General features: G+C 52.2%; 1 protein-coding gene across 3 annotated transcripts in view; it reads left to right on the plus strand.

The window, feature by feature from the left end:
* Positions 1-1193: 1193 nt before the first annotated feature.
* The window catches only part of PDZD8 (PDZ domain containing 8), a 37303-nt gene continuing 11983 nt past the window's right edge, over positions 1194-26513 (plus strand). The window contains exons 1-3 of one of the 3 annotated variants that reach the window (XM_075848286.1): positions 1194-2236; positions 8487-8612; positions 9382-9484. In XM_075848286.1, coding sequence (XP_075704401.1) covers positions 1500-2236; positions 8487-8612; positions 9382-9484 — 966 coding nt within the window. In that variant the 5' untranslated portion in view covers positions 1194-1499. Of the gene's footprint in view, positions 2237-2271; positions 2279-7759; positions 7777-8486; positions 8613-9381; positions 9485-26513 lie in introns of those variants that run through there. The other 2 variants (XM_075848288.1, XM_075848287.1) reach the window with 2 other exon arrangements.

Raw genomic sequence — 26513 nt, forward strand, 5'->3', positions numbered from 1 at the left:
TGGTGACACTTCCTGCCAGTCTCCTCCCCTCTCCTCTGTGGTGACACTTCCTGCCAGTCTCCCCCTTCCTCCTCTGTGATGACACTTCCTGACAGTCTCCTCCTCCTCTGTGGTGACACTTCCTGCCATTCTCCTCCCTCTCCTCTGTGGTGACACTTCCTGCCAGTCTCCCCCTTCCTCCTCTGTGGTGACACTTCCTGCCAGTCTCCTCCTCCTCTGTGGTGACACTTCCTGCCAGTCTCCTCCTCCTCTGTGGTGACTCTTCCTGCCAGTCTCCTCCTTCCTCCTCTGTGGTGACACTTCCTGCCAGTCTCCTCCCCCCTCCTCTGTGGTGACACTTCCTGCCAGTCTCACCCTCCTCTGTCTTGACACTTCCTGCCAGTCTCCTCCCCCCTCCTCTGTGGTGACAATTCCTGCCAGTCTCCTCCCCCCTCCTCTGTGGTGACACTTCCTGCCAGTCTCCCCCTTCCTCCTCTGTGATGACACTTCCTGCCAGTCTCCTCCTCCTCTGTGGTGACACTTCCTGCCAGTCTCCTCCCCTCTCCTCTGTGGTGACATTTCCTGCCAGTCTCCCCCTCCTCTGTGGTGACACTTCCTGCCAGTCTCCCCCTCCTCTGTGGTGACACTTCCTACCAGTCTCCTCCCCTCTGTGGTGACACTTCCTGCCAGTCTCCTCCCCCCTCCTCTGTGGTGACACTTCCTGCCAGTCTCCTCCCCTCTGTGGTGACACTTCCTGCCAGTCTCCTCCTCCTCTGTGGTGACACTTCCTGCCAGTCTCCTCCCCCCTCCTCTGTGGTGACACTTCCTGCCAGTCTCCCCCTTCCTCCTCTGTGGTGACTCTTCCTGCCAGTCTCCCCCTCCACTGTGGTGACACTTCCTGCCAGTCTCCCCCTTCCTCCTCTGTGGTGACACTTCCTGCCAGTCTCCTCCCCCCTCCTCAGTGGTGACACTTCCTGCCAGTCTCCTCCCCCTTCCTCTGTGGTGACACTTCCTGCCAGTCTCCCCCTCCTCTGTGGTGACACTTCCTGCCAGTCTCCCCCTCCTCTGTGTTGACACTTTCCTGCCAGTCTCCTCCCCCTTCCTCTGTGGTGCCACTTCCTGCTTCCTGTTTCTCTTTCCGCATCACCTCACAGATCCTCTAAACCAACAACTCATCACCACGACAACAGGAACGTAATGACGTAGACCGTAAATTACGTCACAATTCCACGCCCCTTCCTCATTTACCGTCCAGTTAGCAGTGGCCGAATGAAATAGCTGACGCGATACCGGAAAACGGAGTGACGCAGAACACAAGTCCCGCCTATCTGGGGATCCTAGCGAATCAGCGACTGGTATGCGAAGTCAGCTGACAAGTGGACACGGAACTTCTCGGGCTTCTAGCCAATCAGCCCGGCATGTAGCTGAGCATCGCCACTCCCCTCCCGGTAAGAGAATCAGCCAATGAGTGGTGGCGGGAGCGGGCGCTGAGGCCGCGGCTGTGAGGCGCTGGGCCGGTCATGGTGTACGCGCTGTTGCTGGCCGCTGTGGCCGGTTGTGTCCTGACTCTTGTGCTGCAGCTCTTCCTCCTGTACCGCCGGCCGCCCGCTCCTCATCCTCCGCCCCTAACCCCCGGCCGCTCGGTGCAGACGGAGGCCTCGCTGCGGGATTATCTGCTGGGGGCGGCGGCGCCGGAGAGCTGCCAGTTCCTGAACGCCATCTTCCTGTTCCTGTTCCGCGAGCTCCGGGATACAGCCGTGGTGCGCCGCTGGCTGCTGCGGAAGATCCGGGTGGAGCTGGAGGAGTTGCTGCTGTCGCGGACGGCCGGGCGGCTGCTGGAGGGGCTGAGTCTGCGGGAGCTGAGCCTGGGGGAGGCCGTGCCGGTGCTGCGGGGGATCCGCCTGGTGCCTCCGGCCGCCGAGTCCCGGGAGGAGGAGCCGCTGCCCCCGGAGCTGAGCTTTGAGCTGGAGGTGGAGTACGGCGGCGGGCTGCGGCTGGCGGTGGACGTGGAGCTGCTCTTCGGGAAGTCGGCGTCTCTGTCCGTGCGGCTTGGCCGGGTGCAGGGCCGCCTCCGCCTCATGTTCAGCCGCCTGCCCTTCACCCACTGGAGCTTCTGCTTCCTGGACGAGCCGCTCATAGACTTCCAGGTGCACAGCCACTTCGAGGGGAGACCCATGCCCCAGCTCACCTCCATCATCGTCACCCAGCTAAAGAGGGTGATCAAGAGGAAGCACACCCTGCCCAACTACAAGATCAGGTACTACTACCCCCACCGTCCACTGCCCAACTACAAGATCAGGTACTACTACCCCCACCGTCCACTGCCCAACTACAAGATCAGGTGCTACTACCCCCACCGTCCTCCCTGCCCAACTACAAGATCAGGTGCTACTACCCCCACCGTCCTCCCTGCCCAACTACAAGATCAGGTGCTACTACCCCCACCGTCCTCCCTGCCCAACTACAAGATCAGGTGCTACTACCCCCACCGTCCTCCCTGCCCGACTACAAGATCAGGTGCTACTACCCCCACCGTCCTCCCTGCCCGACTACAAGATCAGGTGCTACTACCCCCACCGTCCTCCCTGCCCGACTACAAGATCAGGTGCTACTACCCCCACCGTCCTCCCTGCCCGACTACAAGATCAGGTGCTACTACCCCCACCGTCCTCCCTGCCCGACTACAAGATCAGGTGCTACTACCCCCACCGTCCTCCCTGCCCGACTACAAGATCAGGTGCTACTACCCCCACCGTCCTCCCTGCCCGACTACAAGATCAGGTGCTACTACCCCCACCGTCCTCCCTGCCCGACTACAAGATCAGGTGCTACTACCCCCACCGTCCTCCCTGCCCGACTACAAGATCAGGTGCTACTACCCCCACCGTCCTCCCTGCCCGACTACAAGATCAGGTGCTACTACCCCCACCGTCCTCCCTGCCCGACTACAAGATCAGGTGCTACTACCCCCACCGTCCTCCCTGCCCGACTACAAGATCAGGTGCTACTACCCCCACCGTCCTCCCTGCCCGACTACAAGATCAGGTGCTACTACCCCCACCGTCCTCCCTGCCCGACTACAAGATCAGGTGCTACTACCCCCACCGTCCTCCCTGCCCGACTACAAGATCAGGTGCTACTACCCCCACCGTCCTCCCTGCCCGACTACAAGATCAGGTGCTACTACCCCCACCGTCCACCCTGCCCGACTACAAGATCAGGTGCTACTACCCCCACCGTCCTCCCTGCCCGACTACAAGATCAGGTGCTACTACCCCCACCGTCCTCCCTGCCCGACTACAAGATCAGGTGCTACTACCCCCACCGTCCTCCCTGCCCGACTACAAGATCAGGTGCTACTACCCCCACCGTCCTCCCTGCCCGACTACAAGATCAGGTGCTACTACCCCCACCGTCCTCCCTGCCCGACTACAAGATCAGGTGCTACTACCCCCACCGTCCTCCCTGCCCGACTACAAGATCAGGTGCTACTACCCCCACCGTCCTCCCTGCCCGACTACAAGATCAGGTGCTACTACCCCCACCGTCCTCCCTGCCCGACTACAAGATCAGGTGCTACTACCCCCACCGTCCTCCCTGCCCGACTACAAGATCAGGTGCTACTACCCCCACCGTCCTCCCTGCCCGACTACAAGATCAGGTGCTACTACCCCCACCGTCCTCCCTGCCCTACTACAAGATCAGGTGCTACTACCCCCACCGTCCTCCCTGCCCAACTACAAGATCAGGTGCTACTACCCCCACCGTCCTCCCTGCCCAACTACAAGATCAGGTGCTACTACCCCCACCGTCCTCCCTGCCCAACTACAAGATCAGGTGCTACTACCCCCACCGTCCTCCCTGCCCAACTACAAGATCAGGTGCTACTACCCCCACCGTCCTCCCTGCCCAACTACAAGATCAGGTGCTACTACCCCCACCGTCCTCCCTGCCCGACTACAAGATCAGGTGCTACTACCCCCACCGTCCTCCCTGCCCGACTACAAGATCAGGTGCTACTACCCCCACCGTCCTCCCTGCCCGACTACAAGATCAGGTGCTACTACCCCCACCGTCCTCCCTGCCCTACTACAAGATCAGGTGCTACTACCCCCACCGTCCTCCCTGCCCAACTACAAGATCAGGTGCTACTACCCCCACCGTCCTCCCTGCCCAACTACAAGATCAGGTGCTACTACCCCCACCGTCCTCCCTGCCCAACTACAAGATCAGGTGCTACTACCCCCACCGTCCTCCCTGCCCGACTACAAGATCAGGTGCTACTACCCCCACCGTCCTCCCTGCCCGACTACAAGATCAGGTGCTACTACCCCCACCGTCCTCCCTGCCCGACTACAAGATCAGGTGCTACTACCCCCACCGTCCTCCCTGCCCGACTACAAGATCAGGTGCTACTACCCCCACCGTCCTCCCTGCCCGACTACAAGATCAGGTGCTACTACCCCCACCGTCCTCCCTGCCCTACTACAAGATCAGGTGCTACTACCCCCACCGTCCTCCCTGCCCTACTACAAGATCAGGTGCTACTACCCCCACCGTCCTCCCTGCCCGACTACAAGATCAGGTGCTACTACCCCCACCGTCCTCCCTGCCCGACTACAAGATCAGGTGCTACTACCCCCACCGTCCTCCCTGCCCGACTACAAGATCAGGTGCTACTACCCCCACCGTCCTCCCTGCCCAACTACAAGATCAGGTGCTACTACCCCCACCGTCCTCCCTGCCCAACTACAAGATCAGGTGCTACTACCCCCACCGTCCTCCCTGCCCGACTACAAGATCAGGTGCTACTACCCCCACCGTCCTCCCTGCCCGACTACAAGATCAGGTGCTACTACCCCCACCGTCCTCCCTGCCCGACTACAAGATCAGGTGCTACTACCCCCACCGTCCTCCCTGCCCGACTACAAGATCAGGTGCTACTACCCCCACCGTCCTCCCTGCCCGACTACAAGATCAGGTGCTACTACCCCCACCGTCCTCCCTGCCCGACTACAAGATCAGGTGCTACTACCCCCACCGTCCTCCCTGCCCGACTACAAGATCAGGTGCTACTACCCCCACCGTCCTCCCTGCCCGACTACAAGATCAGGTGCTACTACCCCCACCGTCCTCCCTGCCCGACTACAAGATCAGGTGCTACTACCCCCACCGTCCTCCCTGCCCGACTACAAGATCAGGTGCTACTACCCCCACCGTCCTCCCTGCCCGACTACAAGATCAGGTGCTACTACCCCCACCGTCCTCCCTGCCCGACTACAAGATCAGGTGCTACTACCCCCACCGTCCTCCCTGCCCGACTACAAGATCAGGTGCTACTACCCCCACCGTCCTCCCTGCCCGACTACAAGATCAGGTGCTACTACCCCCACCGTCCTCCCTGCCCGACTACAAGATCAGGTGCTACTACCCCCACCGTCCTCCCTGCCCGACTACAAGATCAGGTGCTACTACCCCCACCGTCCTCCCTGCCCTACTACAAGATCAGGTGCTACTACCCCCACCGTCCTCCCTGCCCGACTACAAGATCAGGTGCTACTACCCCCACCGTCCTCCCTGCCCGACTACAAGATCAGGTGCTACTACCCCCACCGTCCTCCCTGCCCGACTACAAGATCAGGTGCTACTACCCCCACCGTCCTCCCTGCCAGACTACAAGATCAGGTGCTACTACCCCCACCGTCCTCCCTGCCCGACTACAAGATCAGGTGCTACTACCCCCACCGTCCTCCCTGCCCGACTACAAGATCAGGTGCTACTACCCCCACCGTCCTCCCTGCCCGACTACAAGATCAGGTGCTACTACCCCCACCGTCCTCCCTGCCCGACTACAAGATCAGGTGCTACTACCCCCACCGTCCTCCCTGCCCTACTACAAGATCAGGTGCTACTACCCCCACCGTCCTCCCTGCCCGACTACAAGATCAGGTGCTACTACCCCCACCGTCCTCCCTGCCCGACTACAAGATCAGGTGCTACTACCCCCACCGTCCTCCCTGCCCGACTACAAGATCAGGTGCTACTACCCCCACCGTCCTCCCTGCCCGACTACAAGATCAGGTGCTACTACCCCCACCGTCCTCCCTGCCCGACTACAAGATCAGGTGCTACTACCCCCACCGTCCTCCCTGCCCGACTACAAGATCAGGTGCTACTACCCCCACCGTCCTCCCTGCCCGACTACAAGATCAGGTGCTACTACCCCCACCGTCCTCCCTGCCCGACTACAAGATCAGGTGCTACTACCCCCACCGTCCTCCCTGCCCGACTACAAGATCAGGTGCTACTACCCCCACCGTCCTCCCTGCCCTACTACAAGATCAGGTGCTACTACCCCCACCGTCCTCCCTGCCCGACTACAAGATCAGGTGCTACTACCCCCACCGTCCTCCCTGCCCGACTACAAGATCAGGTGCTACTACCCCCACCGTCCTCCCTGCCCGACTACAAGATCAGGTGCTACTACCCCCACCGTCCTCCCTGCCAGACTACAAGATCAGGTGCTACTACCCCCACCGTCCTCCCTGCCCAACTACAAGATCAGGTGCTACTACCCCCACCGTCCTCCCTGCCCAACTACAAGATCAGGTGCTACTACCCCCACCGTCCTCCCTGCCCAACTACAAGATCAGGTGCTACTACCCCCACCGTCCTCCCTGCCCAACTACAAGATCAGGTGCTACTACCCCCACCGTCCTCCCTGCCCTACTACAAGATCAGGTGCTACTACCCCCACCGTCCTCCCTGCCCGACTACAAGATCAGGTGCTACTACCCCCACCGTCCTCCCTGCCAGACTACAAGATCAGGTGCTACTACCCCCACCGTCCTCCCTGCCCGACTACAAGATCAGGTGCTACTACCCCCACCGTCCTCCCTGCCCGACTACAAGATCAGGTGCTACTACCCCCACCGTCCTCCCTGCCCGACTACAAGATCAGGTGCTACTACCCCCACCGTCCTCCCTGCCCGACTACAAGATCAGGTGCTACTACCCCCACCGTCCTCCCTGCCCGACTACAAGATCAGGTGCTACTACCCCCACCGTCCACCCGGCCCGACTACAAGATCAGGTGCTACTACCCCCACCGTCCTCCCTGCCCGACTACAAGATCAGGTGCTACTACCCCCACCGTCCTCCCTGCCCGACTACAAGATCAGGTGCTACTACCCCCACCGTCCTCCCTGCCCGACTACAAGATCAGGTGCTACTACCCCCACCGTCCTCCCTGCCCGACTACAAGATCAGGTGCTACTACCCCCACCGTCCTCCCTGCCCGACTACAAGATCAGGTGCTACTACCCCCACCGTCCTCCCTGCCCGACTACAAGATCAGGTGCTACTACCCCCACCGTCCACCCTGCCCGACTACAAGATCAGGTGCTACTACCCCCACCGTCCTCCCTGCCCGACTACAAGATCAGGTGCTACTACCCCCACCGTCCTCCCTGCCCGACTACAAGATCAGGTGCTACTACCCCCACCGTCCTCCCTGCCCGACTACAAGATCAGGTGCTACTACCCCCACCGTCCTCCCTGCCCTACTACAAGATCAGGTGCTACTACCCCCACCGTCCTCCCTGCCAGACTACAAGATCAGGTGCTACTACCCCCACCGTCCTCCCTGCCCGACTACAAGATCAGGTGCTACTACCCCCACCGTCCTCCCTGCCCGACTACAAGATCAGGTGCTACTACCCCCACCGTCCTCCCTGCCCGACTACAAGATCAGGTGCTACTACCCCCACCGTCCTCCCTGCCCAACTACAAGATCAGGTGCTACTACCCCCACCGTCCTCCCTGCCCGACTACAAGATCAGGTGCTACTACCCCCACCGTCCTCCCTGCCCTACTACAAGATCAGGTGCTACTACCCCCACCGCACACCGTCCATAATTTCTGTGCACGTGCGATGTTTTACAATATTCCTGTTTGTCGCGGTTACAAGGCCCCCATCCCCCGAATGTCACCAACATCCTCCCTCCGTTATAACTCCCATCATCATTACTATAACTATTGTGTACTGATACATTGTAACGCCCTCAGCTGTGAGCAGTACAGGATTGTGTGTACTGATACATTGTAACGCCCTCAGCTGTGAGCAGTACAGGATTGTGTGTACTGATACATTGTAACGCCCTCGGCTGTGAGCAGTACAGGATTGTGTGTACTGATACATTGTAACGCCCTCGGCTGTGAGCAGTACAGGATTGTGTGTACTGATACATTGTAACGCCCTCGGCTGTGAGCAGTACAGGATTGTGTGTACTGATACATTGTAACGCCCTCGGCTGTGAGCAGTACAGGATTGTGTGTACTGATACATTGTAACGTGTGGCTGCTCTCAGGTTGGGCCGGGGTGTAACGTGTAGTTTTTCGGACACCGGACTGCCGGTCGCGGTCACTGTCCCTCCGGTTCTCGGATCGGCGCATGTTTGGCCGTTCTTGCCCTCCTGGGGTTAATCTCCGCTCTGCTCCTCCCGCAGGTATAAGCCGTTTTTCCCGATGCAAGTGTCGCCGCCGGCTCAGGACGTGGAGGATCGGACGCTGTCGCTGCAGGACCTGGGCCTCACTGAAGGTCGTCTGAAGGTGTCTGTGATTGACTGCAGCAGGTGAGCGCCCCCTAGTGTCCGGTCATCCTCCTGGTGCCGCCTCGTGTGTCTCTCGCCCGCGGCGGGTTCATTGTGGGTGATGACGCGGCGGCACCAGCTGCTCCTCCGTTGTCCCCCGGGCACAGTCTGGATTCTCTACCATTAATATTTGATGGGTGATACTCGTGACCCCAGACGGGTGAGGGTGTTAGTGTTCAGCTTTCTGAAGCCCTGAATGGCAGGTCTACTTCAGTCACATCCAACGGCTTCATAGAGACGGCAGATGATAGGAGTATGAAATGTGACGTATGCCACTGTAGACAGGTGATTAGACGCTGATGTCACATGACCCCAGCATCAGTCGTAGTGGGAGGAGTCAGTAAAACCGCAGATGGAACTGATGGGGGCGGAGTTGTGTGGGTTGAGGAGAAGATCCTGCTGCCCCCCCCCCTCATCTCTGTCCCCACTATCTGTGAGGGGCTTATGGTTCTATTCATCCTGTGCCTCCTGGTTCATGAATAGAACACCAAAATCAGTTAGGACTGACACAGAGTAGAGAAGCCAGGCGAAAGGAAACTCCACCTAACATTGTAGATTTCTATGCCGTCTGGGGACAGCTGGGTGATTAACTGTGGGGCCCGTAGTGGTTGATGGGGGTTGTCGCCCAGTATCTGTTTCCTGTGGGGGGGGGGGGATCTGCTCACCCCCCTGTAATGAGACAACACTAATAGTTATGTGGGGGGTCCCGGTGCTCAGTCTGCCCCTCCCCCTAACTTGTCTTCTCCTCCAGGCTCCTGATATTTGGCTCCTATGACCAGGAAACGTTCATTCACTGCACCCTGGAGATCAGCGGCGCCCTCTGGAAGGAGAAGAGCAGGACCTCCATCAAGACGGTAAGAGCGGGGTGGGCGCCTGTAGTTAGAGGAGGCACCTATGTTACGATGCTCCACCAGGGCTGCTCAGACTTCCCTAACTTGGCTTTTCCCGCGTGAGGCAAAGAAATGCTGAGCTCCTCCTCCTCCGGCCGGCGCGTGCGCTGAGCTCCTCCTCCTCCGGCCGGCGCGTGCGCTGAGCTCCTCCTCCTCCTCCGGCCGGCCGGCGCGTGCGCTGAGCTCCTCCTCCTCCGGCCGGCGCGTGCGCTGAGCTCCTCCTCCTCCGGCCGGCGCGTGCGCTGAGCTCCTCCTCCTCCTCCGGCCGGCGCGTGCGCTGAGCTCCTCCTCCTCCTCCGGCCGGCGCGTGCGCTGAGCTCCTCCTCCTCCGGCCGGCGCGTGCGCTGAGCTCCTCCTCCTCCTCCGGCCGGCGCGTGCGCTGAGCTCCTCCTCCTCCGGCCGGCGCGTGCGCTGAGCTCCTCCTCCTCCGGCCGGCGCGTGCGCTGAGCTCCTCCTCCTCCGGCCGGCGCGTGCGCTGAGCTCCTCCTCCTCCGGCCGGCGCGTGCGCTGAGCTCCTCCTCCTCCGGCCGGCGCGTGCGCTGAGCTCCTCCTCCTCCGGCCGGCGCGTGCGCTGAGCTCCTCCTCCGGCCGGCGCGTGCGCTGAGCTCCTCCAGCAGGTGATCAGGGCCACCTTTCTGCCCAGAAAATGCCCCCTACTTTGGGTGAAGGGGTGCTGCTTACCAAAAAGGGGACGGGGCCACACGGCGCCCGGGGCATTATGTGACACTGAGCGGACCTGATGGGGACAGTAGATGAGGTTCTCGTCCCATTGTTATATACAGGGATAGATGCAGTGGGTTATATACGGGGACAGATGGGGGTTATATATGGGGGGTTATATATACGGGGAGAGATGGAGGGGGTTATATATACGGGGAGAGATGGAGGGGGTTATATATACGGGGAGAGATGGAGGGGGTTATATATACGGGGAGAGATGGAGGGGGTTATATATACGGGGAGAGATGGAGGGGGTTATATACGGGGATGAACCCCTGACGACTATATCTGTCGGTGGTATATTCTATACGTGTGGGGGCTGTACACTTAGTCACTGGCGGGGGATCAGTACAGGATAAGTAATGTAATGTATGTACACAGTGACTCCACCAGCAGAATAGTGAGTGCAGCTCTGGAGTATAATACAGGATGTAACTCAGGATCAGTACAGGATAAGTAATGTATGTACACAGTGACTCCACCAGCAGAATAGTGAGTGCAGCTCTGGAGTATAATACAGGATGTAACTCAGGATCAGTACAGGATAAGTAATGTAATGTATGTACACAGTGACTCCACCAACAGAATAGTGAGTGCAGCTCTGGAGTATAATACAGGATGTAACTCAGGATCAGTACAGGATAAGTAATGTAATGTATGTACACAGTGACTCTACCAGCAGAATAGTGAGTGCAGCTCTGGAGTATAATACAGGATGTAACTCAGGATCAGTACAGGATAAGTAATGTAATGTATGTACACAGTGACTCTACCAGCAGAATAGTGAGTGCAGCTCTGGAGTATAATACAGGATGTAACTCAGGATCAGTACAGGATAAGTAATGTAATGTATGTACACAGTGACTCCACCAGCAGAATAGTGAGTGCAGCTCTGGAGTATAATACAGGATATAACTCAGGATCAGTACGGGATAAGTAATATAATGAATGTACACAGTGACTCCACCAGCAGAATAGTGAGTGCAGCTCTGGAGTATAATACAGGATATAACTCAGGATCAGTACAGGATAAGTAATGTAATGTATGTACACAGTGACTCCACCAGCAGAATAGTGAGTGCAGCTCTGGAGTATAATACAGGATGTAACTCAGGATCAGTACAGGATAAGTAATGTATGTACACAGTGACTCCACCAGCAGAATAGTGAGTGCAGCTCTGGAGTATAATACAGGATGTAACTCAGGATCAGTACAGGATAAGTAATGTATGTACACAGTGACTCCACCAGCAGAATAGTGAGTGCAGCTCTGGAGTATAATACAGGATGTAACTCAGGATCAGTACAGGATAAGTAATGTAATGTATGTACACAGTGACTCCACCAGCAGAATAGTGAGTGCAGCTCTGGAGTATAATACAGGATATAACTCGGGATCAGTATAGGATATGTAATGTATGTACACAGTGACTCCACCAGCAGAATAGTGAGTGCATCTCTGGAGTATAATACAGGATATAACTCAGGATCAGTACAGGATAAGTAATGTAATGTATGTACACAGTGACTCCACCAGCAGAATAGTGAGTGCAGCTCTGGAGTATAATACAGGATGTAACTCAGGATCAGTACAGGATAAGTAATGTAATGTATGTATACAGTGACTCCACCAGCAGAATAGTGAGTGCAGCTCTGGAGTATAATACAGGGTATAACTCAGGATCAGTACAGGATAAGTAATGTAATGTATATACACAGTGACTCCACCAGCAGAATAGTGAGTGCAGCTCTGGGGTATAATACAGGATGTAACTCTGGATCAGTACAGGATAAGTAATATAATGTATATACACAGTGACTCCACCAGCAGAATAGTGAGTGCAGCTCTGGAGTATAATACAGGATATAACTCAGGATCAGTACAGGATAAGTAATGTAATGTCTGTACACAGTGACTCCACCAGCAGAATAGTGAGTGCAGCTCTGGAGTATAATACAGGATATAACTCCGGATCAGTACAGGATAAGTAATGTAATGTATGTACACAGGGACTCCACCAGCAGAATAGTGAGTGCAGCTCTGGAGTATAATACAGGATGTAACTCAGGATCAGTACAGGATAAGTAATGTATGTACACAGTGACTCCTCCAGCAGAATAGTGAGTGCAGCTCTGGAGTATAATACAGGATATAACTCCGGATCAGTACAGGATCAGTAATGTAATGTATGTACACAGTGACTCCACCGGCAGAATAGTGAGTGCAGCTCTGGAGTATAATACAGGATGTAACTCAGGATCAGTACAGGATAAGTAATGTAATGTATGTATACAGTGACTCCACCAGCAGAATAGTGAGTGCAGCTCTGGAGTATAATACAGAATATAACTCAGGATCAGTACAGGATAAGTAATGTAATGTATGTACACAGTGACTCCACCAGCAGAATAGTGAGTGCAGCTCTGGAGTATAATACAGGATGTAACTCAGGATCAGTACAGGATAAGTAATGTAATGTATATACACAGTGACTCCACCAGCAGAATAGTGAGTGCAGCTCTGGAGTATAATACAGAATATAACTCAGGATCAGTACAGGATAAGTAATGTAATGTATATACACAGTGACTCCTCCAGCAGAATAGTGAGTGCAGCTCTGGAGTATAATACAGGATATAACTCCGGATCAGTACAGGATCAGTAATGTAATGTATGTACACAGTGACTCCACCAGCAGAATAGTGAGTGCAGCTCTGGAGTATAATACAGGATGTAACTCAGGATCAGTACAGGATAAGTAATGTAATGTATGTACATAGTGACTCCACCAGCAGAATAGTGAGTGCAGCTCTGGAGTATAATACAGGATGTAACTCAGGATCAGTACAGGATAAGTAATGTAATGTATGTACACAGTGACTCCACCAGCAGAATAGTGAGTGCAGCTCTGTAGTATAATACAGGATATAACTCAGGATCAGTACAGGATAAGTAATGTAATGTATATACACAGTGACTCTCCTAGTTATGGAGATTGACCCTCATGTTCTATATAGAATTAGAGGGGATTTAATGTTTTTGTACATAATTATCATTTGGCCGTCTCTGCTGCAATTTTATTACTTTTATGTTGGTTTTCTGGTTCCGCTGGCTTGTGATGTGATTTGTGCTCCGGCAGTAGGAGGTCATTGTTGTTCTTCGTATTAGTGATGCAATGGAAATAACGGTGTCAGTAGTAGATGGTGCCAGCACCTCTTGGACCGGGATGTGGGGGGCATTAGTGAATACTTCCTTCCCCGCAGGAGGGCGCTGGAGTATGTAGATCTTTGGGGGAAGATTCCCATCTACAGTAGAATTATTATTGCTCTTGAATTGTGACCAGCATCATGAGATGATTTGTATTGTGAGCAGTAACTCATGTGCCCCCCCTCCTTCCAGCGACGTCTCGTGGCCTCTTTCCGCACTGACACACCAGTTGTGATTATTAGCAATGATCGGAGGATGCAGATACTCTTGGTGAACACTAGATGGCGCCCTGCGACCACCTATGTGAACAGCCTGGTGGTGGCTGCTGGTAGAGCGCACAGATTTTTCGCACTCTTCGGTCTCTGGTCGCAGTTTGGTGTGGACTGTGCGAGGGGCAATGTGCTAATAACTCTTTACATTACTCTGAGTCCTTATTATAGGATGTGTATTCTAACGTGACATTAACTTGTAATAAGATTAATTACCTATTATACAGAAGATTGTTCCGTTATAACACCATAGTCTGCAGGTCCGTGCTGCGCTCACCGCACTCTGCTATATCAGTCCCTGACTGCTGTGCTCACCTGTGAGAACACTTACAGGTGACCGGGTCAGATCTATTAGATAATAAGAACACTTACAGGTGACCGGGACAGATCTATTAGATAATAAGAACACTTACAGGGGACCGGGGAAGATCTAGCATATAAAAATAACACAGGTGACTGTGAAAGATCTAGTAGATTATAATATTACTTAGAGGTGACCGGGCCTGATCTAGTAGATAATAACTAGGGATGCACGATGCATCGAAACTTCGATATTGTTTCGATACTCTGCATCCCCAAACGGTTCGATACCGCTCTTTCATGTATTTCGATACTTAGCTGTGCGGCCGCACGGCTCAGTATAGTAACACATGAATGTATGAGAGCGCGGCCACACAGCTCAGTATGGTAACACATGAATGCATGAGAGCGGGGCTGCGGCCGCACAGCTCAGTATAGACACATGAATGTATGAGAGCGGGGCTGCGGCCGCACGGCTCAGTATAAGAACACATGAATGTATGAGAGCGGGGCTGCGGCCACACAGCTCGGTATAGTAACACATGAATGCATGAGAGCGGGGCTGCGGCCACACAGCTCAGTATAGTAACACATGAATGTATGAGAGCGGGGCTGCGGCCGCACAGCTCAGTATAGTAACACATGAATGTATGAGAGCGGGGCTGCGGCCGCAAGGCTCAGTATAGTAACACATGAATGTATGAGAGCGGGGCTGCGTCCGCACAGCTCAGTATAGTAACACATGAATGTATGAGAGCGGGGCTGCGGCCGCAGTATAGTAACACATGAATGTATGAGAGCGGGGCTGCGGCCACACAGCTCAGTATAGTAACACATGAATGTATGAGAGCGGGGCTGCGGCCGCACAGCTCAGTATAGTAACACATGAATGTATGAGAGCGGGGCTGCGTCCGCACAGCTCAGTATAGTAACACATGAATGTATGAGAGCGGGGCTGCGGCCGCAGTATAGTAACACATGAATGTATGAGAGCGGGGCTGCGGCCACACAGCTCAGTATAGTAACACATGAATGTATGAGAGCGGGGCTGCGGCCACACAGCTCAGTATAGTAACACATGAATGTATGAGAGCGGGGCTGCGGCCGCACGGCTCAGTATAGTAACACATGAATGTATGAGAGCGGGGCTGCGGCCGCAAGGCTCAGTATAGTAACACATGAAAGTATGAGAGCGGGGCTGCGTCCGCACAGCTCAGTACAGTAACACTTGAATGTATGAGAGCGGGGCTGCGGCCGCACGGCTCAGTATAGTAACACATGAATGTATGAGAGCGGGGCTGCGGCCGCAGTATAGTAACACATGAATGTATGAGAGCGGGGCTGCGGCCGCACGGCTCAGTATAGTAACACATGAATGTATGAGAGCGGGGCTGCGGCCGCACGGCTCAGTATAGTAACACATGAATATATGAGAGTGGGGCTGCGACCGCACAACTCAGTATAGTGACACATGAATGTATGAGAGTGGGGCTGCGACCGCACAACTCAGTATAGTGACACATGAATGTATGAGAGCGAGGCTGCGGCCGCACGGCTCGGTATAGTAACACATGAATATATGAGAGTGGGGCTGCGACCGCACAACTCAGTATAGTGACACATGACTGTATGAGAGCGGGGCTGCGGCCGCACAGCTCAGTATTGTAACACATGAATGTATGAGAGCGAGGCTGCGGCCGCACGGCTCGGTATAGTAACACATGAATGTATGAGAGCGGGGCTGTGGCCGCACAGCTCGGTATAGTAACACATGAATGTATGAGAGCGAGGCTGCGGCCGCACGGCTCGGTATAGTAACACATGAATGTATGAGAGCGGGGCTGCGGCCGCACGGCTCAGTATAGTAACACATGAATGTATGAGAGCGGGGCTGCGGCCGCACGGCTTGGTATAGTAACACATGAATGTATGAGAGAGGGGCTGCGGCCGCACGGCTCTGTATAGGAACACAAGAATGTATGAGAGCGGGGTTGCGGCCGCACGGCTCGGTATAGTAACACATGAATGTATGAGAGCGGGGCTGCGGCCGCACGGCTCTGTATAGTAACACATGAATGTATGAGAGCGGGGCTGCGTCCGCACAGCTCAGTATAGTAACACATGAATGTATGAGAGCGGGGCTGCGGCCGCAGTATAGTAACACATGAATGTATGAGAGCGGGGCTGCGGCCGCACGGCTCAGTATAGTAACACATGAATGTATGAGAGCGGGGCTGCGGCCGCAAGGCTCAGTATAGTAACACATGAAAGTATGAGAGCGGGGCTGCGGCCGCATAGCTCAGTATAGTAACACATGAATGTATGAGAGCGGGGCTGCGTCCGCACAGCTCAGTACAGTAACACTTGAATGTATGAGAGCGGGGCTGCGGCCGCACAGCTCAGTACAGTAACACATGAATGTATGAGAGCGGGGCTGCGGCCGCACGGCTCAGTATAGTAACACATGAATGTATGAGAGCGAGGCTGCGGCCACACGGCTCAGTATAGTAACACATGAATGTATGAGAGCGGGGCTGCGGCCGCAAGGCTCAGTATAGTAACACATGAATGTATGAGAGCGGGGCTGCGGCCGCATAGCTCAGTATAGTAACACATGAATGTATGAGAGCGTGGCTGCGGCCGCACAGCTCAGTATAGTAACATGAATGTATGAGAGCGGGGCTGCGGCCGCACGGCTCAGTATAGTAACACATGAAAGTATGAGAGCGGGGCTGCGGCCGCACGGCTCAGTATAGTAACACATGAATATATGAGAGTGGGGCTGCGACCGCACAACTCAGTATAGTGACACATGAATGTATGAGAGCGGGGCTGCGGCCGCACGGCTCTGTATAGTAACACATGAATGTATGAGAGCGGGGCCGCGGCCGCACAGCTCTGTATAGTAACACATGAATGTATGAGAGCGGGGCTGCGGCCACACGGCTCTGTATAGTAACACATGAATGTATGAGAGCGGGGCTGCGGCCACACGGCTCTGTATAGTAACACATGACTGTATGAGAGCGGGGCTGCGGCCGCACGGCTCTGTATAGTAACACATGAATGTATGAGAGCGGGGCTGCGGCCGCACGGCTCAGTATAGTAACACATGAATGTATGAGAGTGGGGCTGCGGCTGCACAGCTCAGTATAGTAACACATGAATGTATGAGAGCGGGGCTGCGGCCGCATAGCTCAGTATAGTAACACATGAATGTATGAGAGCGTGGCTGCGGCCGCACAGCTCAGTATAGTAACATGAATGTATGAGAGCGGGGCTGCGGCCGCACGGCTCAGTATAGTAACACATGAAAGTATGAGAGCGGGGCTGCGGCCACACGGCTCTGTATAGTAACACATGACTGTATGAGAGCGGGGCTGCGGCCGCACGGCTCTGTATAGTAACACATGAATGTATGAGAGCGGGGCTGCGGCCGCACGGCTCGGTATAGTTAAAGCAAAACAAATGGGTATGTATAAGGCAACGGGTATAACTTTCAAAGAATAACCATATGAGTATGCAAAATAACCGTTTATTGAATACAAAAACACTACATAGAAGTTAAAAACATTTAAAATAGCATATGATATGCCATATACAAATCACTGAAGGAGGAATACCACCCTGATAAGTGGCTAGCAAATAGCTACCTCCTTACACTCACCTAAACCCCCAGAGCAGACATGCAATGCATTAATCTTGAAAAGAGTGTGTAAAAATGTTGCATCAGATCAGCATGTCCTATATCTCAGGCTATATGGGGGAAAATAGGGGAAAGAAACCCCACGCGTATCGCCACAGAGTGGCTTCCTCAGGGGCTGCGGCCACACAGCTCAGTATAGTAACACATGAATGTATGAGAGCGGGGCTGCGGCCGCAAGGCTCAGTATAGTAACACATGAATGTATGAGAGCGGGGCTGCGGCCGCATAGCTCAGTATAGTAACACATGAATGTATGAGAGCGGGGCTGCGGCTGCACAGCTCAGTATAGTAACACATGAATGTATGAGAGCGGGGCTGCGGCCGCACGGCTCAGTATAGTAACACATGAATATATGAGAGTGGGGCTGCGACCGCACAACTCAGTATAGTGACACATGAATGTATGAGAGCGGGGCTGCGGCCACACAGCTCAGTATAGTAACACATGAATGTATGAGAGCGGGGCTGCGGCCACACGGCTCAGTATAGTAACACATGAATGTATGAGAGCGGGGCTGCGGCCGCACGGCTCGGTATAGTAACACATGAATGTATGAGAGCGGGGCTGCGGCCGCACGGCTCAGTATAGTAACACATGAATGTATGAGAGCGGGGCTGCGGCCGCACGGCTCTGTATAGGAACACAAGAATGTATGAGAGCGGGGTTGCGGCCGCACGGCTCGGTATAGTAACACATGAATGTATGAGAGCGGGGCTGCGGCCGCACGGCTCTGTATAGTAACACATGAATGTATGAGAGCGGGGCTGCGGCCGCACGGCTCGGTATAGTAACACATGAATCTATGAGAGCGAGGCTGCGGCCGCACGGCTCGGTATAGTAACACATGAATGTATGAGAGCGGGGCTGCGGCCGCACGGCTCTGTATAGTAACACATGAATCTATGAGAGCGGGGCTGCGGCCGCACGGCTCGGTATAGTAACACATGAATGTATGAGAGCGGGGCTGCGGCCGCACGGCTCTGTATAGTAACACATGAATGTATGAGAGCGGGGCTGCGGCCACACGGCTCTGTATAGTAACACATGACTGTATGAGAGCGGGGCTGCGGCCGCACGGCTCTGTATAGTAACACATGAATGTATGAGAGCGGGGCTGCGGCCGCACGGCTCGGTATAGTAACACATGAATGTATGAGAGCGGGGCTGCGGCCACACGGCTCTGTATAGTAACACATGACTGTATGAGAGCGGGGCTGCGGCCGCACGGCTCTGTATAGTAACACATGAATGTATGAGAGCGGGGCTGCGGCCGCACGGCTCGGTATAGTAACACATGAATGTATGAGAGCGGGGCTGCGGCCGCACGGCTCAGTATAGTAACACATGAATGTATGAGAGCGGGGCTGCGGCCGCACGGCTTGGTATAGTAACACATGAATGTATGAGAGAGGGGCTGCGGCCGCACGGCTCTGTATAGGAACACAAGAATGTATGAGAGCGGGGTTGCGGCCGCACGGCTCGGTATAGTAACACATGAATGTATGAGAGCGGGGCTGCGGCCGCACGGCTCTGTATAGTAACACATGAATGTATGAGAGCGGGGCTGCGTCCGCACAGCTCAGTATAGTAACACATGAATGTATGAGAGCGGGGCTGCGGCCGCAGTATAGTAACACATGAATGTATGAGAGCGGGGCTGCGGCCGCACGGCTCAGTATAGTAACACATGAATGTATGAGAGCGGGGCTGCGGCCGCACGGCTTGGTATAGTAACACATGAATGTATGAGAGCGGGGCTGCGGCCGCACGGCTCAGTATAGTAACACGTGAATGTATGAGAGCGGGGCTGCGGCCGCACAGCTCAGTATAGTAACACATGAAAGTATGAGAGCGGGGCTGCGTCCGCACAGCTCAGTACAGTAACACTTGAATGTATGAGAGCGGGGCTGCGGCCGCACAGCTCAGTACAGTAACACATGAATGTATGAGAGCGGGGCTGCGGCCGCACGGCTCAGTATAGTAACACATGAATGTATGAGAGCGAGGCTGCGGCCACACGGCTCAGTATAGTAACACATGAATGTATGAGAGCGGGGCTGCGGCCGCAAGGCTCAGTATAGTAACACATGAATGTATGAGAGCGGGGCTGCGGCCGCACAACTCAGTATAGTGACACATGAATGTATGAGAGCGGGGCTGCGGCCGCACACCTCAGTATAGTGACACATGAATGTATGAGAGCGGGGCTGCGGCCGCACAGCTCAGTATTGTAACACATGAATGTATGAGAGCGAGGCTGCGGCCGCACAACTCAGTATAGTAACACATGAATATATGAGAGTGGGGCTGCGACCGCACAACTCAGTATAGTGACACATGAATGTATGAGAGCGGGGCTGCGGCCGCACACCTCAGTATAGTGACACATGAATGTATGAGAGCGGGGCTGCGGCCGCACAGCTCAGTATTGTAACACATGAATGTATGAGAGCGAGGCTGCGGCCGCACGGCTCGGTATAGTAACACATGAATGTATGAGAGCGGGGCTGTGGCCGCACAGCTCGGTATAGTAACACATGAATGTATGAGAGCGAGGCTGCGGCCGCACGGCTCGGTATAGTAACACATGAATGTATGAGAGCGGGGCTGCGGCCGCAAGGCTCAGTATAGTAACACATGAATGTATGAGAGTGGGGCTGCGGCTGCACAGCTCAGTATAGTAACACATGAATGTATGAGAGCGGGGCTGCGGCCGCATAGCTCAGTATAGTAACACATGAATGTATGAGAGCGTGGCTGCGGCCGCACAGCTCAGTATAGTAACATGAATGTATGAGAGCGGGGCTGCGGCCGCACGGCTCAGTATAGTAACACATGAAAGTATGAGAGCGGGGCTGCGGCCACACGGCTCTGTATAGTAACACATGACTGTATGAGAGCGGGGCTGCGGCCGCACGGCTCTGTATAGTAACACATGAATGTATGAGAGCGGGGCTGCGGCCGCACGGCTCGGTATAGTTAAAGCAAAACAAATGGGTATGTATAAGGCAACGGGTATAACTTTCAAAGAATAACCATATGAGTATGCAAAATAACCGTTTATTGAATACAAAAACACTACATAGAAGTTAAAAACATTTAAAATAGCATATGATATGCCATATACAAATCACTGAAGGAGGAATACCACCCTGATAAGTGGCTAGCAAATAGCTACCTCCTTACACTCACCTAAACCCCCAGAGCAGACATGCAATGCATTAATCTTGAAAAGAGTGTGTAAAAATGTTGCATCAGATCAGCATGTCCTATATCTCAGGCTATATGGGGGAAAATAGGGGAAAGAAACCCCACGCGTATCGCCACAGAGTGGCTTCCTCAGGGGCTGCGGCCACACAGCTCAGTATAGTAACACATGAATGTATGAGAGCGGGGCTGCGGCCGCAAGGCTCAGTATAGTAACACATGAATGTATGAGAGCGGGGCTGCGGCCGCATAGCTCAGTATAGTAACACATGAATGTATGAGAGCGGGGCTGCGGCCGCACGGCTCAGTATAGTAACACATGAATATATGAGAGTGGGGCTGCGACCGCACAACTCAGTATAGTGACACATGAATGTATGAGAGCGGGGCTGCGGCCACACAGCTCAGTATAGTAACACATGAATGTATGAGAGCGGGGCTGCGGCCACACGGCTCAGTATAGTAACACATGAATGTATGAGAGCGGGGCTGCGGCCGCACGGCTCGGTATAGTAACACATGAATGTATGAGAGCGGGGCTGCGGCCGCACGGCTCAGTATAGTAACACATGAATGTATGAGAGCGGGGCTGCGGCCGCACGGCTCTGTATAGGAACACAAGAATGTATGAGAGCGGGGTTGCGGCCGCACGGCTCGGTATAGTAACACATGACTGTATGAGAGCGGGGCTGCGGCCGCACGGCTCTGTATAGTAACACATGAATGTATGAGAGCGGGGCTGCGGCCACACGGCTCTGTATAGTAACACATGACTGTATGAGAGCGGGGCTGCGGCCGCACGGCTCTGTATAGTAACACATGAATGTATGAGAGCGGGGCTGCGGCCGCACGGCTCGGTATAGTTAAAGCAAAACAAATGGGTATGTATAAGGCAACGGGTATAACTTTCAAAGAATAACCATATGAGTATGCAAAATAACCGTTTATTGAATACAAAAACACTACATAGAAGTTAAAAACATTTAAAATAGCATATGATATGCCATATACAAATCACTGAAGGAGGAATACCACCCTGATAAGTGGCTAGCAAATAGCTACCTCCTTACACTCACCTAAACCCCCAGAGCAGACATGCAATGCATTAATCTTGAAAAGAGTGTGTAAAAATGTTGCATCAGATCAGCATGTCCTATATCTCAGGCTATATGGGGGAAAATAGGGGAAAGAAACCCCACGCGTATCGCCACAGAGTGGCTTCCTCAGGGGCTGCGGCCACACAGCTCAGTATAGTAACACATGAATGTATGAGAGCGGGGCTGCGGCCGCAAGGCTCAGTATAGTAACACATGAATGTATGAGAGCGGGGCTGCGGCCGCACAACTCAGTATAGTAACACATGAATGTATGAGAGCGGGGCTGCGGCCGCACAGCTCAGTATAGTAACACATGAATGTATGAGAGCGGGGCTGCGGCCGCATAGCTCAGTATAGTAACATGAATGTATGAGAGCGGGGCTGCGGCCACACAGCTCAGTATAGTAACACATGAATGTATGAGAGCGGGGCTGCGGCCGCACAGCTCAGTATAGTAACACATGAATGTATGAGAGCGGGGCTGCGGCCGCACAGCTCAGTATAGTAACATGAATGTATGAGAGCGGGGCTGCGGCCACACGGCTCAGTATAGTAACACATGAAAGTATGAGAGCGGGGCTGCGGCCGCACGGCTCAGTATAGTAACACATGAATATATGAGAGTGGGGCTGCGACCGCACAACTCAGTATAGTGACACATGAATGTATGAGAGCGGGGCTGCGGCCGCACAGCTCAGTATAGTGACACATGAATGTATGAGAGCGGGGCCGCACAGCTCGGTATAGTAACACATGAATGTATGAGAGCGGGGCTGCGGCCACACGGCTCAGTATAGTAACACATGAATGTATGAGAGCGGGGCTGCGGCCGCACAGCTCAGTATAGTAACACATGAATGTATGAGAGCGGGGCCGCGGCCGCAGTATAGTAACACATGAATGTATGAGAGCGGGGCTGCGGCCGCAGTATAGTAACACATGAATGTATGAGAGCGGGGCTGCGGCCGCACGGCTCAGTATAGTAACACATGAATGTATGAGAGCGGGGCTGCGGCCGCACGGCTCAGTATAGTAACACATGAATGTATGAGAGCGGGGCTGCGGCCGCACGGCTCAGTATAGTAACACATGAATGTATGAGAGCGGTGCCGCGGCTGTGTGATAGCCATTGCCCTGCTCCGGAGTCCTGACCACAAGTGCGCAGGGTCAGGATGATGCGATGCGACCGGCTCTGCACTAATGAGTGGCGGCACTGAAGACAGAACATGGCGGGCGCACTGCAAAACACCCCCATGTTCTGTCCTCCGTGCCTGAACCGCCGCTCATTAGTGCAGCGCCGGCCGCATCACCTCATCCTGACGCCGCGCTCTTGTTGTCAGGACTCCAGGGCAATGACTGTATTACACAGCTGCAGCCCCGCTGCGGAGATCAGAGAAACCGCTCATCTCCGCCGCTATTCTCCTGAAGGGGGATGCGCCTTGGATCGCGTCACAGGTATCCCTGCGATTGAGGGACATACCATATATGGGCAGACAGCCCAGGGTCCAATGAAGGACCTCAGGGCTGTCCCACCATATTACCTGTTAGGGCATACTTGGGTATGTCCTCACAACTGCCTGTGTACTATCAGTATATAGATGTATGCCTGTGTACTATCAGTATATAGATGTATGCCTGTACATTACTATCAGTATATAGATATATGCCAGTGTGCTATCAGTATATAGATATATATGCCTGTGTACTATCAGTATATAGATGTATGCCTGTGTACTATCAGTATGTAGATATATGCCTGTGTGCTATCAGTATATAGATATATGCCTGTGTACTATCAGTATATAGATATATGCCTGTGTGCTATCAGTATATAGATGTATGCCTGTGTGCTATCAGTATATAGATATATGCCTGTGTACTATCAGTATATAGATGTATGCCTGTGTGCTATCAGTATATAGATATATGCCTGTGTACTATCAGTATATAGATATATGCCTGTGTGCTATCAGTATATAGATGTATGCCTGTGTGCTATCAGTATATAGATGTATGCCTGTACATTACTATCAGTATATAGATATATGCCTGTGTACTATCAGTATATAGATATATGCCTGTGTACTATCAGTATATAGATGTATGCCTGTGTGCTATCAGTATATAGATGTATGCCTGTGTGCTATCAGTATATAGATATATGCCTGTACATTACTATCAGTATATAGATGTATGCCTGTGTGCTATCAGTATATAGATGTATGCCTGTGTACTATCAGTATATAGATGTATGCCTGTGTACTATCAGTATATAGATATATGCCTGTGTACTATCAGTATATAGATATATGCCTGTGTGCTATCAGTATATAGATGTATGCCTGTGTACTATCAGTATATAGATGTATGCCTGTGTACTATCAGTATATAGATGTATGCCTGTGTGCTATCAGTATATAGATATATGCCTGTGTGCTATCAGTATATAGATATATGCCTGTGTGCTATCAGTATATAGATATATGCCTGTGTACTATCAGTATATAGATATATGCCTGTGTGCTATCAGTATATAGATATATGCCTGTGTACTATCAGTATATAGATATATGCCTGTGTGCTATCAGTATATAGATATATGCCTGTGTGCTATCAGTATATAGATATATGCCTGTGTGCTATCAGTATATAGATATATGCCTGTGTACTATCAGTATATAGATATATGCCTGTGTACTATCAGTATATAGATATATGCCTGTGTGCTATCAGTATATAGATATATGCCTGTGTACTATCAGTATATAGATATATGCCTGTGTACTATCAGTATATAGATATATGCCTGTGTGCTATCAGTATATAGATGTATGCCTGTGTGCTATCAGTATATAGATATATGCCTGTGTGCTATCAGTATATAGATATATGCCTGTGTACTATCAGTATATAGATATATGCCTGTGTGTTATCAGTATATAGATATATGCCTGTGTGCTATCAGTATATAGATATATGCCTGTGTACTATCAGTATATAGATATATGCCTGTGTGCTATCAGTATATAGATATATGCCTGTGTGCTATCAGTATATAGATATATGCCTGTGTGCTATCAGTACATAGATATATGCCTGTGTACTATCAGTATATAGATATATGCCTGTGTGCTATCAGTATATAGATATATGCCTGTGTACTATCAGTATATAGATATATGCCTGTGTACTATCAGTATATAGATGTATGCCTGTGTGCTATCAGTATATAGATATATGCCTGTGTAAGATCAGTATATAGATATATGCCTGTGTACTATCAGTATATAGATGTATGCCTGTGTAAGATCAGTATATAGATGTATGCCTGTGTAAGATCAGTATATAGATATATGCCTGTGTACTATCAGTATATAGATATATGCCTGTGTGCTATCAGTATATAGATGTATGCCTGTGTGCTATCAGTATATAGATGTATGCCTGTGTGCTATCAGTATATAGATGTATGCCTGTGTACTATCAGTATATAGATATATGCCTGTGTGCTATCAGTATATAGATATATGCCTGTGTGCTATCAGTATATAGATATACGCCTGTGTGCTATCAGTATATAGATATATGCCTGTGTACTATCAGTAAATAGATATAGGCCTGTGTGCTATCAGTATATAGATATATGCCTGTGTACTATCAGTATATAGATATATGCCTGTGTACTATCAGTATATAGATATATGCCTGTGTGCTATCAGTATATAGATATATGCCTGTGTACTATCAGTATATAGATATATGCCTGTGTACTATCAGTATATAGATATATGCCGGTGTACTATCAGTATATAGATGTATGCCTGTGTACTATCAGTATATAGATGTATGCCTGTGTACTATCAGTATATAGATGTATGCCTGTGTACTATCAGTATATAGATATATGCCTGTGTACTATCAGTATATAGATATATGCCTGTGTGCTATCAGTATATAGATATATGCCTGTGTGCTATCAGTATATAGATGTATGCCTGTGTACTATCAGTATATAGATATATGCCTGTGTGCTATCAGTATATAGATGTATGCCTGTGTACTATCAGTATATAGATATATGCCTGTGTACTATCAGTATATAGATATATGCCTGTGTGCTATCAGTATATAGATATATGCCTGTGTGCTATCAGTATATAGATGTATGCCTGTGTACTATCAGTAAATAGATATAGGCCTGTGTGCTATCAGTATATAGATATAGGCCTGTGTGCTATCAGTATATAGATATATGCCTGTGTACTATCAGTATATAGATGTATGCCTGTGTACTATCAGTATATAGATATATGCCTGTGTGCTATCAGTATATAGATGTATGCCTGTGTGCTATCAGTATATAGATATATGCCTGTGTGCTATCAGTATATATTCACATTCAGTATCGGCGCGGCTGTAATAACCGGCGCAACAATATTTTTGCATCATTTACGACGTGTGCGCTGTAAAAGAACAATCAAAACA

Source organism: Rhinoderma darwinii, unplaced genomic scaffold, assembly GCF_050947455.1.
Source record: "Rhinoderma darwinii isolate aRhiDar2 unplaced genomic scaffold, aRhiDar2.hap1 Scaffold_3355, whole genome shotgun sequence".
NCBI classification, from domain to species: Eukaryota; Metazoa; Chordata; class Amphibia; order Anura; family Rhinodermatidae; genus Rhinoderma; species Rhinoderma darwinii.